General features: G+C 43.3%; 1 protein-coding gene across 1 annotated transcript; it reads left to right on the top strand.

Annotated features, from left to right (window-relative positions):
* Positions 1-316: 316 nt before the first annotated feature.
* Positions 317-12,234, top strand: LOC132320888 (E3 ubiquitin-protein ligase TRIM36-like; the record flags this gene model as incomplete). The annotated part of the gene is made up of 9 exons (XM_059834518.1): positions 317-543; positions 3,801-4,122; positions 5,577-5,723; positions 6,822-6,917; positions 7,858-8,111; positions 8,773-8,897; positions 9,452-9,745; positions 10,048-10,345; positions 11,880-12,234. Coding segments are annotated over 9 exons (2,118 nt in total), but the record flags the coding sequence as incomplete, so codon positions are not given.
* Between the last annotated feature and the right edge of the window lie 3,733 nt (positions 12,235-15,967).

Below are 15,967 nucleotides of genomic sequence, written 5' to 3'. Positions count from 1 at the left end.
AGACTACTCCCCTCCTCTCCTTTCCTCCCCTGCAAGGCAGACATGACCTAAAGATGAACCGAGTTTGCCTAGTGGCGGTGTTCATTTCAGTTGAAAGGAATGTTGTCAGTGCTTTCATAAATGTTAATTGAGATTTGTTTGCAGCGTTAACCAGCGGAATGCCTCAAACCAGCTAGAATGTGCGATTCTAGAATAGAACGATTATTCTAGAGAGCTGGGCTTTTGTGACATACAGACATACAGCTGTGCAGTAAGTCTTGCTGGCTCACGTTTTCTGCACTTACACTTGGTTTTCCCTCTTTCTGTCATGAAGGTTACCATTAAGGGTATCGAAAGAGAGCTCATCTGCCCAGCATGCAAGGAATTATTTACCCATCCACTGATCCTTCCTTGCCAGCACAATGTCTGTCACAAATGTGTGAAAGAAATACTCTCTGCATTTGAAGACTCTTTCGCTGATGGAGGCTCTGAATCCTCTAATCAGAGTAGCCCTCGAATTCAAAGCTCTTCTTCCAGCATGGACAGGATTAGTAGATCAGGTACGTATCGGAATTTTTGCGTGTTTTCCTTATTTTATGTGTTCGACTGACTTGAGCCGAATTGCGTCTGCATTGGTAAAATGTCTTCCCGGTACTCCTAATGCAGTTAAAGAGATGACTTAGGGATAGTGCGAGTCTTGTTCATTCTGTGGCAAGAACAATGGGAATATTTTTAAGGACAATGCACTCTATTTCATATATAATAGATCAGTCTTTGTGGCGTCCTGTAAATCTTTGTAACCATTGTATTTGTTTATTCCTGTATTTCAGTTACATTGAGACGCAGTAGCATCATGTTCAATAGCGTCGATGTTGAGGTGTAGATTTCAGCAGTTTTATTGCCTGTCAGTGGTACTGTTGAGGTGGATCTCTCAGGTTTCGGCCAGCCTAAATTGAGTAGTTCGACTTCCTTCTGAGCCTCTGCAGACTTTGCAAATGATGGTTTTGTCCTACCCAATTCATTACGCTTACAATAAATCATTTTCCATAGATGATGGTTATTGCACGGTTGCAGAATTGGGAGACAGATGACTGTAAGAAGACTGCGCTAACCGCCTCTTCCAGTGTGGTCTGCTCTGGAAGCTTTAAGGAGCACTCCTCATGCTCTTTGTGATGTCACACTAGAAAGATTCTTGCAGCTGTTGTGTAATCCACAGATGAGTTGTTCTTTTACACAGATACATCGAAAGTACTTCTTGAAAGAAACCTCATCTTGGCTTTTAGGCTTCCTTCTGACGTAACTGTCCACTTTAAAACCGCAGTCCGCAGTGATCTGGAAGAGTCGCCCACAAGACAAACCCTAAAGCTGTGTCTTGTATTTCGTATGTTACTAACGTTCATCATCCCCTTCCCAGTTCTCAAAGCTCAAATATTTTATTTCACCCACTTCTTTTAAACAACTCTTGAGTTGTTAGTACTGGTACTCTTTCAGGATCAGTTTGATAAGCAAATGCTGTGTTTGCTGTAGCTTGGCAGGTTGAGGCTTGCATCATTTGAGGGAATCCCCAAACGAAATAACTAGTTGTCTTCATTACAGTCCTGTTTTCTGGATATGGGGTGCACAGCCCCACAATCACTGTTTAGCTCTGCATACATTTCAGCTGCTTTCTCAGCTCTCTCTACCTGCAGCGTTATGTGAAGTTTGAATGAAGAGAGCCCACTGGTGACTGCCATCTCCCAAATCCAAGTCTAGTCCCTTTTTTCCTCAGTAAGCATGATGTTCTGTCACGGCATTGTATGCATGGACTGAAGCGGTCACCGGTTTCCGCTGCAGCTGTCCACTACATGGTTTTACAACATGGACATCAGGGCACCTGGTTGGGTGCCTAAGAAGTGGTGGGCGCACCGTGGGTGACCTGACCTCCTTGTGAGAACTGTGGCTTGCCAAGTGTGGGAGTATCAGACAGGCTGTGCGTGGGGACCAGGCCCCCCATGCTGCTTTCAGCAGTGTAAGTAAGGAGGTAATCCTTAATCTTCCGTGGAAAGCTGCCCTCCAGCTTGCTCTCTGTCGGGCAGTAGAAATAGTGATCTAGCATGATGGGGTGCGCAGGCAGTGCTGTGGCACCGTCCACGCTGTGCACAGAGGAGGCAGAGCTCCCTTGGGAACCTGACATTTAGATGCTACTAGATGTCACCCATACTGTTCTGTTAATGCAGTCTAGCTGTTCTGCTCAGAACCTACAGAAAAGCATGAGACCAGCCGAGTTTGAGACTGACATTTATTCATGCTCTGGTTGTGGCTTCTTAGCTGATAGTGATGCATAACTACCATGGGGTACATTTTGAAGATTTTTAAAGGAACTAGTTTCTTACAGGAGTGTTGGTTTGTTTTTTTAAAGAGACTGGAAAGGGCGTGAGAGGTAGGGAGGTTTTGGATTGTTGGGTGAAGCACCCACAGAAGAGTGACACAAGGCAAGTGTCTTTTGGATAGCATCAAAGGACACTTCAAAAAGAAATGAAGCATCAACATTTCTGATGGGAAGATCCTCACTAAATACAGATGGGACCAAATTTCACTTTCTGAAGAAGAACCAATTTCAACACTAAGAATTCAGCTTGAAGTCATACCTCTATTTACAAATTAGTTATACCAACATGCAGTCATCTCAAGGGGATCTTAAAACCATGCTCCAGCTCGAGAGAATGGTTTTTTATTTCTTTGTAAGGGGAGGCTGAGAGGATACATGTTAAGCCTAAACACTGGCTTAACCTGCTTCAGTAATACATGAAGGACTAATTTTGACAGTTGTGCCCTGTGGGTTCATGAGTGAGACATGGGGATGCACTCTCTGTTTGATAGCCTCAAGAATGTTACCCTGTAAATAGTTTTTGGGTCTGTGTGAGCCATCCCCTGGAACAGGCTCCAAAGAATCCCTAGGCTTGCGACTTGACTTGAGCCTTGGATCACTTTATTTTGGAGAAGAGGGGAAATTTGTGCATAGCTGTTTCGTAGGAGGGCAGCTTCTCTACTGTCCCCTTTTGAAATGAAAAGAGATAAGCTGTACCCTTGTGTAACCATGCAGATCTGTGGTTCCCCAGTTCAAGGTAGAGGAATCTCTCAGACATAACCGTCTCAGCATCCCCTTTGGTGTGCGGGGCTTACTTAGCAGCCCTCCTTTATCAAGGCCGTTCAGCAAGGGCCAAGTCAGCCTCTACGTATTTGGACTGAATGATTTGGCTGAGATTTCGTACTGGTGATATCTAGTTCTCTTGTTTTCCTCTTTATATTTTTATGATGCCTCTTGGGGTAAGCCAGATAAGTTTGACTCGGCCAAAGCAAACTTCAGGGAGCTCCAAGTTGGCTATATTTGTCTGGGAATAACCAGTCTCACTCTGGGAATAGACATCTTACACTTCAGCGTGTTACGAAGCTGTTGCTCTCTATGTGCGCAGCCAGTTAGCCTAAAACCAACTGGTTTCCGGAAGGTTTTGTGTTTAGTCTTTTGAAAGGCTGCGGCTTGAGTGCATGCAAAACTAGACGAAGAAGATAGGATTGGAATAGCTAATTAACCTTACCGTAGAATTAAGTTTTAGAGTAGTAGTTTGTAATGCCCCCTGAACTCAGACATTACACTACCTTGTCATGGCAAATGTATTCTCTTTGGCTTGGCAGAGTGCATATGAATTGGTATTGTACTGGTTTGGATGATGTGCTACGATAGTTTGAAATTGGTTCATAAATTCCTGTGCTTCTCCCTTTAAAATCTAAACCTCTTCTGTTTACACTCCTCCTAAATCAGGATTTGGTGTCTACACAGGCAGAAAACGTAACTCACTGACTCCTAGATCGAGTCTGTTTCCTTGTCCGGGTTGCCAGCGGGATACTGATCTCGGAGAACGTGGCATCAATGGCTTATTTCGCAACTTTACTTTGGAAACCATTGTGGAAAGATACAGACAGGCAGCCAGGGCAGCCGTTGCTATTATGTGCGATTTCTGCAAACCTCCACCTCAAGAGTCCACAAAGAGCTGCATGGACTGCAGGGCAAGCTATTGCAACGAATGTTTCAAAATACACCATCCTTGGGGAACTGTGAAAGCCCAACATAAACATGTAGGACCAACCACCAACTTCAGACCCAAGGTAAGTATCCCGTATCTTACAGAATTTGGGTTGCAGCATTTGCATATAGCTTCAGACATATCTGTGCAATGGTAGTTGCTTTTTGGGACCGTTGTTCCTTTTTTGACTATTGCTGTTATTCATTGAGTGAACCATAAGCTTTTGTTCTTGCTGACAGCATGACTGCAGTTTTGAACATGTCTGCCTGCACAGATGATTCTCCTGAAAGTTTCCTTCCCTCCTCGCACCTCCCCCCGAATCCAGCAGTCAATGACAATGGGATAGCTTATTGCATATTCTGCTGAATGACAGTCTTATGTACCAAGGTGCTAGCGAGACTGGTGTCTTTGGGCTTTTCACCATAGACTAAGATAACATTTGGGGCTTGAGAGTTGGTTTCAGAGATGGTTTGCAATTTTAGCTTAGTGTGTCCATATTTATGCTACTCACTTCTATTTTTGAGCCCTTTCCTGTCATTTCTTGTATGTGTGTGCGTGTGTTAAAAGACGATGCTTTTAAAGCTTGACTGTTGGCACTGATGTCGTGTTCTCCTCCTTGACATGACACTGAAAAGCTTTCTCAAAAGCTTCTCTTTGGTAACATGGAGTAGATGGACCCAAATGTCTTTCAGTGCTCTGGAACGAGGCAAAGCATTTCTTTTTTTTTAAAACACACACGCACACATGTGCACAAGCACACCCACCCACACCCACCCACCCCCTTTTAGACGGTTTTATCTGTTGCTTGAGCTTGGAGTTGAGCAGCACTTTTTTTGCCTCTTCGAGCAGTTACTTCAACGTGTTCAATTTTTGAAAGATTACTTTTAGCAAACACCAGCTTTTTCGCAATGCTGTTTAAGCTGCTACTGGAATTAACGCTCAGCATGAACAACTTGTAATTGGAGTCAGACAGAAAAAATGAAACACTGGAGCCTTTTCTCTTTAAAATGACTGTGACTGGTGGTGTGGCTGCATTTCATCTGTTGCTCCAAGAGCAATGGCTATGTGGCTGATCAGAGTCTAGCTTAAATTTAAATCATTACAGTATTATGTCAACTCCTGCCTTAAGACAGTTCGTAGTTGTTTCAAGAGATGCTGGCATGGACACAGTTAAATTTGGCAGCGTGGCTGTGTTATATATTGCATTTACAGCTCTGAACAGGAGTGTAGGGAGCTTGAGGCACGCAAACAACTTCAGGGATTAGCAAAATGGTTGATTGCAGTATGGAGGCTACATGATGTGTACACAGACATCGCTACAGGTTTACTCACTGTGAACCTCGTGAAACTGTGTGTGTTCATCTGCTGGCTTTCACTGGCATAGACAAATATAAAAGGTGGAAGATAAACTGAATATAAAGAATCCACTGATGAAATCAGATGCTGCTGTGGGGTGATTTAGTGTTTTGATGGTTTGTTGGCCACCTCAGTTTTTGGAAGTACACCTGCATTCTCTCTGCTCTCTTTTTTTTTCAGATTGTGATGTGTCCAGAACATGAAATGGAGAGGGTAAACATGTACTGTGAAATCTGCAGAAGGCCTGTTTGTCATCTTTGTAAACTGGGTGGATGTCATGCAAACCATAGAGTAACAACCATGAGAACTGCCTACAAAACCCTTAAGGTAAAAGTAAATATTGTTGGACCTGGCCTTAAGAAGGGGAAAAGTACTGAGCTTCTGGTGTAAGGGCAAACTCCCTGTGGCAGGAAGCCAGGATGTGTGTTTAGAGGACACTGAACCAGTCATGAGGCATGCTGTTGTGCAACATCTGTTAATATCTATATTAGTGTGACATAGCGCACTTCTGAGAAACTGTATTTTCTATGAGGCTTGAAACATAACCTCTTAAAAGTCCTTCCACCTTGTTTTAGCCAACTGTATAGCAGTACTGACCAATGCAAAAGGTTTAAGCAGTTTATACTTTACAATCTAGCTTTTTTAAGGTAAGTGTCCTTGTGGCTTGGATTAGCTGATACTTCAGAAGCACTCCTGAAAAATTTGCATTGGAAGTATCTGTTGGGACCTTGTATGTTTCTGAAGTTGCATAGCTGTTAATTCGCAGTACAACAGGGAAGACTTGCAAACATTGCTTTGTTGTTAAAGAATGATTGCTTCTACCTCCTCTTCTTCCTTCTCTTCCTCTCTTGCTCACAAGAAAAAAAAAAAGGGGGGGCGGGGGGGGGGGGGGAAGACCAGACCAGCCTGCCTTGTGCTCTTTGGCCTCCTTGCCTGTTTGCAAGGCTTTTCCTGTACAGCTGTTAACTCTTGCAAGTCAGGAAATGCAGAGACACTCATAAGTTCATGCTTTGAACCACTCATTCTTCTAGCAAATCTTACTACAAACGAGTTAATAACTAACGTGGCTTTTCTGTAAGTTTTAGTAACGTCCTGAAGCCTCATGTTCCTAGCCTAAGAGAAGGTGGCACTTGTGGCTGGGGAAGACTGAGCCAGCTGAGGCTGTTACCTCTTGTCCTTAGAGGCTGTTACCTCTTGTCCTTAGAGGCTGTGCCCCCAGTCCTGCCCACATCAGTGGCCTGATGTCCCTGTGCAGTCATTGCGGGTCACTGAGCAATTCTCCGCAGGGTTGCTGCTCATAACTGGTGGCAGGCTGTTGTCCTTGTAACTAGATAAAGCGAGTGCTAGCTGGATGACCTGCCTGTGCTGGTTGTCGGTTTGGGTGGGATACCCTTCTTCTGCTAGCTCGCTGTTTTGTTTTCACAGGAGAAGCTTTCAAAAGATATTGAGTACCTCATCAGTAAGGAGAGCCAGGTGAAAGCTCACATCACACAGCTGGATCTGCTGCTGAAAGAAACAGAGGTAAGAGTGTCTTCCGTGTTGTCTGGGGATAGCCCTTGCAGGGACACAGCAGAGACTCAAACTGTTTTCACTGAAGTGTTTCAAATCCTTTGGCTTTTTTCAGTTAGCCAGTAAAACAATTTCTGAACAGTTTGTGTTAGTCCTGAATCACAAATGGTAAGACCTAATCCTGACAGTGTTGGAAATATGGGCAACATACAGAGGGAAGTTAAGTTTTGGGTGCTGCTGTAAATTTAATTGAAAGAAAGCTTGTTTGATACCTTAATCAAAGAGAGGTGGGTTAGACTTACAGCTCTTGTGTATTAACGGTGCTTCACAATTTACACTGGCTGTTTGCCGCCTTGAGGATGTTGCAATAAAGTCAGAATGAAGAGTAAAATCTCCCTGCAGAAGAGTCAGAGCTGGGAGCTCACGTACAAGCTGAAAAACACAATGGCAGAAATTGCAGGAGCTCCTGGCCCTGCCTGTATCTTGATAAAGATTGTCTCTGTGCTTTGTAGTTCCTTTTATCCAGGGCACTAGTTAGAGGTGACCCTACAGTTCTGAGGGCATATGTGAGAAGCTGGGCTGGACCCCCGTCGCAGTGTGGTTGGGGAAGGTGGAGGAGCACCTAGCTCTTGGGCATGAAGACTTCAGAAACTGACCTGTTTTCACAGTGCTTTTCCATGAGCTGTTTAGACACATGCTATGCGTAACTCAAGACATAATCAGAGGAATACTTTCCTGCTCTTCGTTCTCTGTGTTGATCCAGTAAACGCTCACTAGCTTGGGTGCAGTGCTGATCACATTTTCAGTGCTGATGGGCATAACAAAGCTCATTAGTCTTGTCTGTCAAATGGATGACTAGATTGCTGTGATACCTTGAACAACTTGAGGTATGTTTCTGTAGACAGCCACAGTGCTGTGGAATCTGTCTAAAATGTCTTTCGTTCCCTCCTAGTGCAACAGTGAACGAGCTAAAGAAGAAGCATCTCAGAGCTTTGAGAAATTATCTCATGTCCTAGAAGAGAAGAAGTCCGCAGCTCTTAGGGCAATTGAAACTTCTAAGAATTTAAGGCTGGAAAAATTGCAAACGCAAGCAGAGGAATATCAAGGGCTCCTGGAAAATAATGGCCTTGTAGGATATGCTCAAGAGGTGCTTAAAGAAACTGATCCATCTTGTTTTGTTCAAACAGCAAAACAGCTTCATGACAGGTATCTTCATTATCTTCTGTTTGAAGTACAGATACTGTTCCAGGATGTCTGGTCAGTCATATTCTTTTGACACCTGCTAGCAAAGTACTGAATGCAGTACCTTGTATTGCAAAGGCTCAGAGATGGTCCCAGTACCGTTCAGTAGAAATTGCTACATTACAGTGTGCGTTAAGAAACAGCAGTCAGGAGGGGCTCTGTCCTGTGACAACACGTGGCCTTGTTCAGTAGGACTGCACTGGAAGGGTAGCCCATTCAGCTCACTGACACATTCCTTTGCTCAGAGATTGTATCGGGTATTTGCAAGTTAATCTAACAGGTCTCTTCTGGCTTTAAAGTCTTTGATCTTAATAGCTGTTCTCCATTAGCGCTTCACATCTATTTTGTTCTTTGAACATAATGCCCCAAATTGTTAAAATGCTCTACCAGCTGAACGATTACCTCTTCATTATCTTTACACTGATACCTTTACACTGCTGTACAAAAGACCTTAAATTTTGCATTTGAATTCTGTCTAGAGAGACAGAAATTTCTGGGAGACATCAGTAAGTACATGAAAACAGCACTTTTTATAAAGCAAAACCTAGCATTTTTAGTTTAAGGAATGCACACATGTGAATTCCCTTTTCTCTGTTCTGCCATCCCTTTGCTTCTGTGCTTTCAGAATCCAAAAAGCTACTGAATCTCTGAAGAGCTTCAGGCCAGCAGCTGAAACTACTTTTGAAGACTTTGTGGTGGACATAGCTAAGCAAGAAGAGATCCTTGGTGACTTGTCCTTCCATTCCAATGGTAAATTGCGAGAGCATCAGGTCTTTCTCAAGTTACGACTTGAAGGGCTTCTCTGGAAAGAGGCAAAACTTATGCAGGGCTGCAGCTGCAGAACTCAGTCTTGTGACTTGCATTGTCCCTTCTGTCTCTGTGATCCACAAGGCATTACCTGGCAGCAATGCTAGCTTCAGCTTTGAAAAAGAAGCTAAGATGCCGTTGCATTCAGTACCAGTTTACATTGGCTTCCAAAACATTGTAGTTAAGTAATACTAGGTCTTCCTAGAAGCTTTTTGTTAACATGACAGAAAAGAATAGGCTTTTAGATGCTTTTTTAGCTGCCAGCAAAAATAAATAATACAACTTTCGAAGTAAAAACAGAAAGTAAGGGATTTATGTAAGTGCATGAATGGAACCATCCTCATCTGTACTCTTTAACGGATTGAGTCAGATTTCTGCCCCCACCCCCACCCCCCCCAAGTGCTATAGCCACTCAACAAAGGGCTTGTATGGTTAATTCTAAAACAACATATATCTAAATTTGAGGGTTTTTTTCTCCTGAATCTCTGGCATTCCAGGTCTAGAAATACCAGAAATCAATGAAGAGCAGAGCAGAATGTACAACAAAGCTCTGATCAGCTGGGAATGCCCTGGGAAGACAGACTCAGCTGATATCTATGTTCTTGAGTATCATAAGCTTAATGGAGAAGAGGAGAGTGCGACGTGGCAGGAGATCAAAGTTTGCAGCAAGAGCAAAGTAATATCTGATCTTGATGATGACAGCTCCTATGCCTTTAGAGTTCGAGGATATAAAGGGTCCATCTGTAGCCCTTGGAGCCGAGAAGTTATTTTGCGTACGCCTCCAGCTCCAGGTATTGGGTTTTCTTATGTCCACAAGGTGTTGAATCTGTGTCTGTCGGTGTTAAGAGCTGTAGGTGGTTTCCAGTAGTTCCCAGACTTCTACTCTACTGTTACCGGTTGCGTAAATGTTTAGAAGCACTGTTAACAAACAGGTTAAGTAGGTGGCATGCTGAGACCGTTTTAGCTTGCATGACGTTCCCTTAGCCTTTAAAAGTGAGAAATCCTGATGCCAGCATGACTTAAAATGTAGTTTATAAGCACAGAAGGCCAAATACTTAACTAAGAGGAAATTTTTTTGGATACTGTTTTTCAGTTTTCAGTTTTCTTTTTGATGACAAATGTGGGTACAACAGTGAACATCTCCTGCTGAACCCAGGAAGAACCTCTGTGGAAAGCAGGGCTGGATTTCCTCTACTGCTGGGATCTGAGCGCATGCAGGTCGGATGCTACACAACCCTGGATTACATCATTGGCGACACCGGGATTGCCAAAGGGAAGCACGTCTGGGCTTTTCGTGTGGAAGCCTATTCATACCTGGTGAAAGTGGGAGTTGTTTCTAGCAACCAGATACAGAAATTGTTCCATAATACCCATGATGTGACCAGCCCAAGGTAAATTGCAGACTCTTGCTCAATACATGTTTTATATAAGGAGATGGCTTTTTAAAAAATAAGTTAAGAGTGAGTCTGGTCGCAATTAGTACACAAGGTGAACCTAACTAGTGGAAAGTAGCTTGAAGGATATGCTGTAAGCAGGTTGCCCTGTTCATCCCCTGCTATTAGCAGAAAGGTGTTGTAATTATCCAGAGTCCTATTTTCATTCTTTTTGGGAAAGAAATGAGGTTCCTATAGATGTCAAGATGTGCCAGTTAAAGCAAGAAGGTAAAAAAAAAGCATCACTTGCAAGATTGAAGCAATGTTTAATTGTCAATAGTAAGACTCTGCCTTAATTTCCTTAGCATACTAGGTTTGGCAGCCATTGAGAGGTACAATGTTCACTGTGTGTATCTGTGTATCTTTGCTGTAGCTTGCGTCACGGTGGATTCCAAGTCACTGGCTTATCCCAGGCTATACACTTGCATATGGTACTGGAGTGCTACTGATCCCAAGCCAAAGTACAGTGGACAAACCAATAAAAAGATTTCAGCTCTGAAGTATGGTTGTAGTAAGCCTGGATGTGTCTAGGAACTGCAGGCTGGGAAGCTATCTCCTGAGGACTCTTAACTTTTTCAGGAATGTAAAAAATGTATCAGCTTCCTCCTGTGTAACATACTGAAAGTGTAAGAACGCCTGTGTCTTGAGCTGCTTAAAGCCAGACGGAGGCTTTTTGCAAAGTGAGAAATTAGATCCTGATTTCCTGATTTCTTTTTCCTTATCCACACAAATACCTGGAAAACTTTGGCTGACACAAATCCAATCTCCCCCCAGACATCCCAAAAATGCAAACCTAGCTAGGGATTGTCGGCACAGAAGAATGTGTGCTTCTCCAGTGTGTCTTCATCTGGTGACAGAAGTAGGGGGCAAAAGCATGTAGACTGAACAAATCTGGCCACAAACTTTCCCCAGTAACCAGCTGGGAAACAGGGGTTCATGGAAACCTCCAGGCAGAGCACTTTAAAAAAAACCAAACCACCAAACCAAAAACTTAAACCACTACTTTTTGTGTTGTGAATTTTAAAGACAACGTAATACAGCAGTGGTGAGGAAAACTCATAGGACAACAGTCATGTTAAATGTATTTACTCGTGTCATTTAACATTATGTAAATGAAGTTAAACATACCTTGTCTGTAATCATTAGTCATAGTCGCTAAATTACTTTTCAAGTTAACTAATTTGCTCTACCTGTAGGTTCATTAATGATTACCTAGCATGAGTACATTTAGATACATCCGCTCCTTAGTAAAGCCTTCTGTGGTCTTGTCCTCGTTAGCGTTTAGCTGTTATTTATTGTCTGAAGTGGCCCAAGTGAGTGTTCTCCACCTACTAAATGCGTCTTCCCTCCTGGCTTAGGTATATTTTTACCCCACAAGGTTTTGCAGGTGACCATGTGGTGTTTCTTGTCTTACAAAAATGTTTTCTCCAGTTCACATCACTGATCCCCCTTCAGAATTTGACAAAAGCAAATGGTTGTTTTTCTGTTCTAGGTACGAGCAAGACAGTGGTCATGACAGTGGGAGTGAAGATGCCTTCTTTGACTCACCACAGCCTTTCACACTGGTCACTTTAGGCATGAAGAAGTTCTTTATCCCCACAACACCTGCTGCCCCCAAGGATCCAGCGAGCAGAATCCTTCCCCTGCCATCGTGCTTGGGCATCTGCCTCGACTGTGACAAAGGCAAGGTGGGGTTCTACGACGCAGGCCGTATGAAATGCCTTTATGAGTGCGAGGTGGACTGCTCTGGCATAATGTACCCAGCATTTGCCTTAATGGGTGGTGCAGCAGTTCATCTTGAGGAACCTGTCACAGCAAAGTACGGGGAGTACCACGACGACATCTAGTGCAGTGATCTCTTCCCATTGCTGTTCTGAGGTGGAAGACGAGAGAGAGCAGAAGAATTCTACCTTAGTTTTCACTCCTGATTAATTACATTCTGTCCACATGTTGCTTACAAGCCTCTGGGTCATGCTTTTTTTAAACAAACGGTTCAGACACGTCCCACACTAGTGGGAAATGTTCTTCCAGGAACTCTCCTGCCTTTCTTGTGATCTGTGCAATGCTTTTCTCCACAGACTTTCTTCCCAGGGGGAAGCAGGGAAGAAGTTTGACTAGCAACCAAAATTACTCTTCGGGGGTAGAAATCTACCTTTTGTGTAACGTAAATCCTTACATAGTCAGTTTTGGATTTAATGAAATCAAAGCTGACAGCGTGTGATTGCCATTCTTCTTTCAAGAAATCTGCCTGAATGCCTCTGAGGGGTCAAATGCTTTCCAATTAACCCCTGAGCACCAGGGGTTGGGCCCTTCAGCACGAAAGAACATTTGCAAAAATACAGTATAAAGCAGGGAGAAATCAGAACTGCAGCTGAACGTTTAGGTTTTATTTGGAAAGAGGAGGGTAAACTAGAATCTGATTGCATGTCATATACCTTTAATGTGACTGTAAGCTAAAACTCTAATTCTGACACCTGGTGTCGTGTAGTTGGTGGCATAATGGTAAGTTTCTTGACTCTTCCAGGCTTTTACTATAGGCTATATAAAAATATATAAAGTGCAATTCTACCTTAAACATCAGACTCACTTTAGAGTCCAAAATCAGAAGTGTTTGCATGTGTGAGTAATTGTACCTGGTATTTAGGCAAAAGCATATGAGTTACTGACATGAGTAATAATATGTGAACTTTTAAAAAAAAATCAGGTATTTCTTTTAATACTTGTTTCTATAAGTTAATTTTTTGATCTAGTAGCAGCTTGGTTTTTTAGTAAGAATGTTAAAAATGCACTGATTAAGTTTTGAGACCCGATTTCTGCCTTAAAGGATGTCTCACCTCAAATTTCTGTTCCTCTCCTTTTAAAAACTGTATCACATAGTAGTTTTGCGTAGAATCATAGAACCACAGAATGGTTTGGTTTGGAAGGGACCTGTAAAGATCATCTAGTCCAATCCCCCTGCCATGGGCAGGGACATCTTTCGCTAGATCAGGTTGCTCAAAGCCCTGTCCAACATAACCTTGAACACTTCCAGGGTTGGGACAGCCACAGCTTCTCTGGGCAACCTGTTCCAGGGTCTCACCACCCTCACCATTAGAAATTTCTTCCTTCTATCTAATCTAAATCTCCCTCTTTCTGTTTAAGCCCTCTTTATATATTGAAAGGCTGCAATGAAGTCTTCCCTGGAGCCTTCTCCAGGCTGAGCAACCCCAACTCTCTCAGCCTTTCTTCACAGGGAAGGTGTTCCAGCACTCTGACCATTTTTGTGGCCCATTTTACATCCCCCAGTCTGTACTGATACTGGGGATTGCCTGGACCCGAGTGCAGGACCTTGCACTTGGTCTTGGCGAATCTCACAGAATCACAGAATCACAGAATAAGGTTGGAAAAGACCTGTAAGATCATCAAGTCCAACCATCAACCAACACCACCGTGCCCACTCATGAGGTTCACATGGGCCTGCTCCTCAGGCCTGTCAAGGTCCCTCTGAATGGCATCCCTTCCCTCTAGCGAATGAACTGCTCAGCTTGGTGTCATCTGCAAACTTGCTGAGGGTGCACTCAATCCCACTGTCTGTGTTGTTAATGAAGATACTAAATAATATTGGTGCCAGCACAGACCCTTGAGGGACCCCACTCGTTACTGGTTTCCACTTGGACATTGAGCTATTGACTATAACTCTTTGGACGTGGCCATCCAGCCAATTCCTTATCCATTGAACAGTCCATACATCAAGCCCATCTCTCTCAAATTTAGAGATAAGAACGTTGTGGAGGATCGTATCAAAGGCCTTACACAAGTCCAGGTATATGACATCTGTAGCTCTTCCCTTGTCCACTCGTGCAGTCACTCCATCACAGAAGGTCACTAGATGAGTCAGGCATGATTTGCCCTTGGTGAACCCATGTTGGCTGTTTCTAATCACCTGCCTGTCTTCCATATGTCTTGACGTATCTTCCAGGAGCATCTGTTAGGTGATCTTACTGAGCATGGAGGTGGACTGCATCTGTTTATAGAAATCTACGTAAAAAAACATTTGGGTACTTGCACTGTTAACTTGTGTTGTGGAAAAATAAGGCTATAAAGTGAAGGATGTTTCTTACACATACTTGGTGCTTTCTAATTTGGGGATATGCTTTCTAATTTGGGGATAGTGTAGCATCTTGATGAATGTGTGTGAAGTATGCTTACTAAGTACGTGTATACAGCTGTAGAGCTATGAAACGGGACCTGAAAATCACAATACACTTAAATGAATGTAGGTCATAATGCAAAACCTTTGTGTGCTTTGCTGTCTGAACTGTTGTACTGATCTGACCTGGAGTACACCCCTCCAGTGTCCTCTCTCTTAAGCCCCTGTCCAGTGGCCACTGTCAGAAGAAATTGGCAGAAATGGTAATTGGCAGAAGTTCCATCTGCGACAGAGTGTGCCTGACAGCCCTTTTGGGGCTAGAAAGGCCCGGCAAGAGCAACTTCTTGTCTGGGTCTCACCCGCAAATGTTTCTGCCTTAGTAAGGCTGCGTGGAAGTACATTCCACAGCTTCATTATGCACTTGTGTGAGAAACACTTTGATGACCCAGGCAGCAGCTGTGAAGCAGTGGATATCTTCTGGAACTTCCTGTTGCAGGAGAAATGGCAAATTGTCCCTCGCTAGTTACCATTTAGGTAATTTCTTTTTGTAATAGATGGTTGTCATAGCCTTTCTTTCCTATTATGCCCTCCCCTTCATGTTTCCTCTTGCTGGATGGAAGCCATTCTGTACTGGTGAGCATCCTGCTGCCCCTCTCTCTCCTCTTGCCTTCTGAGACTGACTGAAGGAGCCCTCCATACAGACACTCTGTTGTTGTGAAGGATGACAAAATGCTGGGTTTCCCTTCTTTCCATAGTCCTGAAACCGTATTTGCCTTTTTGGTCAATACCGAGTATTAAGCTGACATTTACCAAGTTTCTTCTGCAGTGTTTTCCACACAATCCTGATGGTGAGTTGTAAACAAGCTGTGCACATACAGGGTTTCCCCACCTGGTGTGTTCTTTTGCATTTGTTAATACTGAGTTTCATCTGCTCGTTTACCTGGTCACTTAGTCCTGAGGGCCTCCTGCAGCTCTTCAGTCACTTCTAGACTTGAATGTTCCTGAGTAGCTTCATAGGTAACACAAACGTGATCATTCTTTTGTTGGCTTGCTTTTCCAGATCTTGGAGCAACTTCAGTTGTAGTCAGATGCAGCAAATCTCTTTCTGCTGTTAAAATTTATCGTTTCTTCCACTTTTTTTCCCCTCAGTCATTTATTAAACCATGACTAGCAAGTCAAGCACTGAGAACTTCTACATGTTAGTACACTCTGTTGAGTAGATGAGTCATGTTCTTGTGTGTGTGAGCCCAGTAGTCAAATAGACCCGGGAGGCAGGATTCTCTCTGCAGTAGCTGTGACTTCTCCCATTGTATAATCACCATTTGTCTGTTCATCTACCAAACTTAGAATTGGCTTAAAGCTATAGATGATAGGGTTGAACTTTCTCATTTGTTGTTCCCAGACCAAATCTCTTTCCACAGACAAATATATAATTTTTGATTCCTCAGCTT

This window comes from Gavia stellata, unplaced genomic scaffold, assembly GCF_030936135.1.
Source record: "Gavia stellata isolate bGavSte3 unplaced genomic scaffold, bGavSte3.hap2 HAP2_SCAFFOLD_34, whole genome shotgun sequence".
Taxonomy (NCBI): Eukaryota; Metazoa; Chordata; class Aves; order Gaviiformes; family Gaviidae; genus Gavia; species Gavia stellata.
Note: the sequence above shows the minus strand (reverse complement) of the source record. Positions and strands in the feature narration are given on the sequence as shown.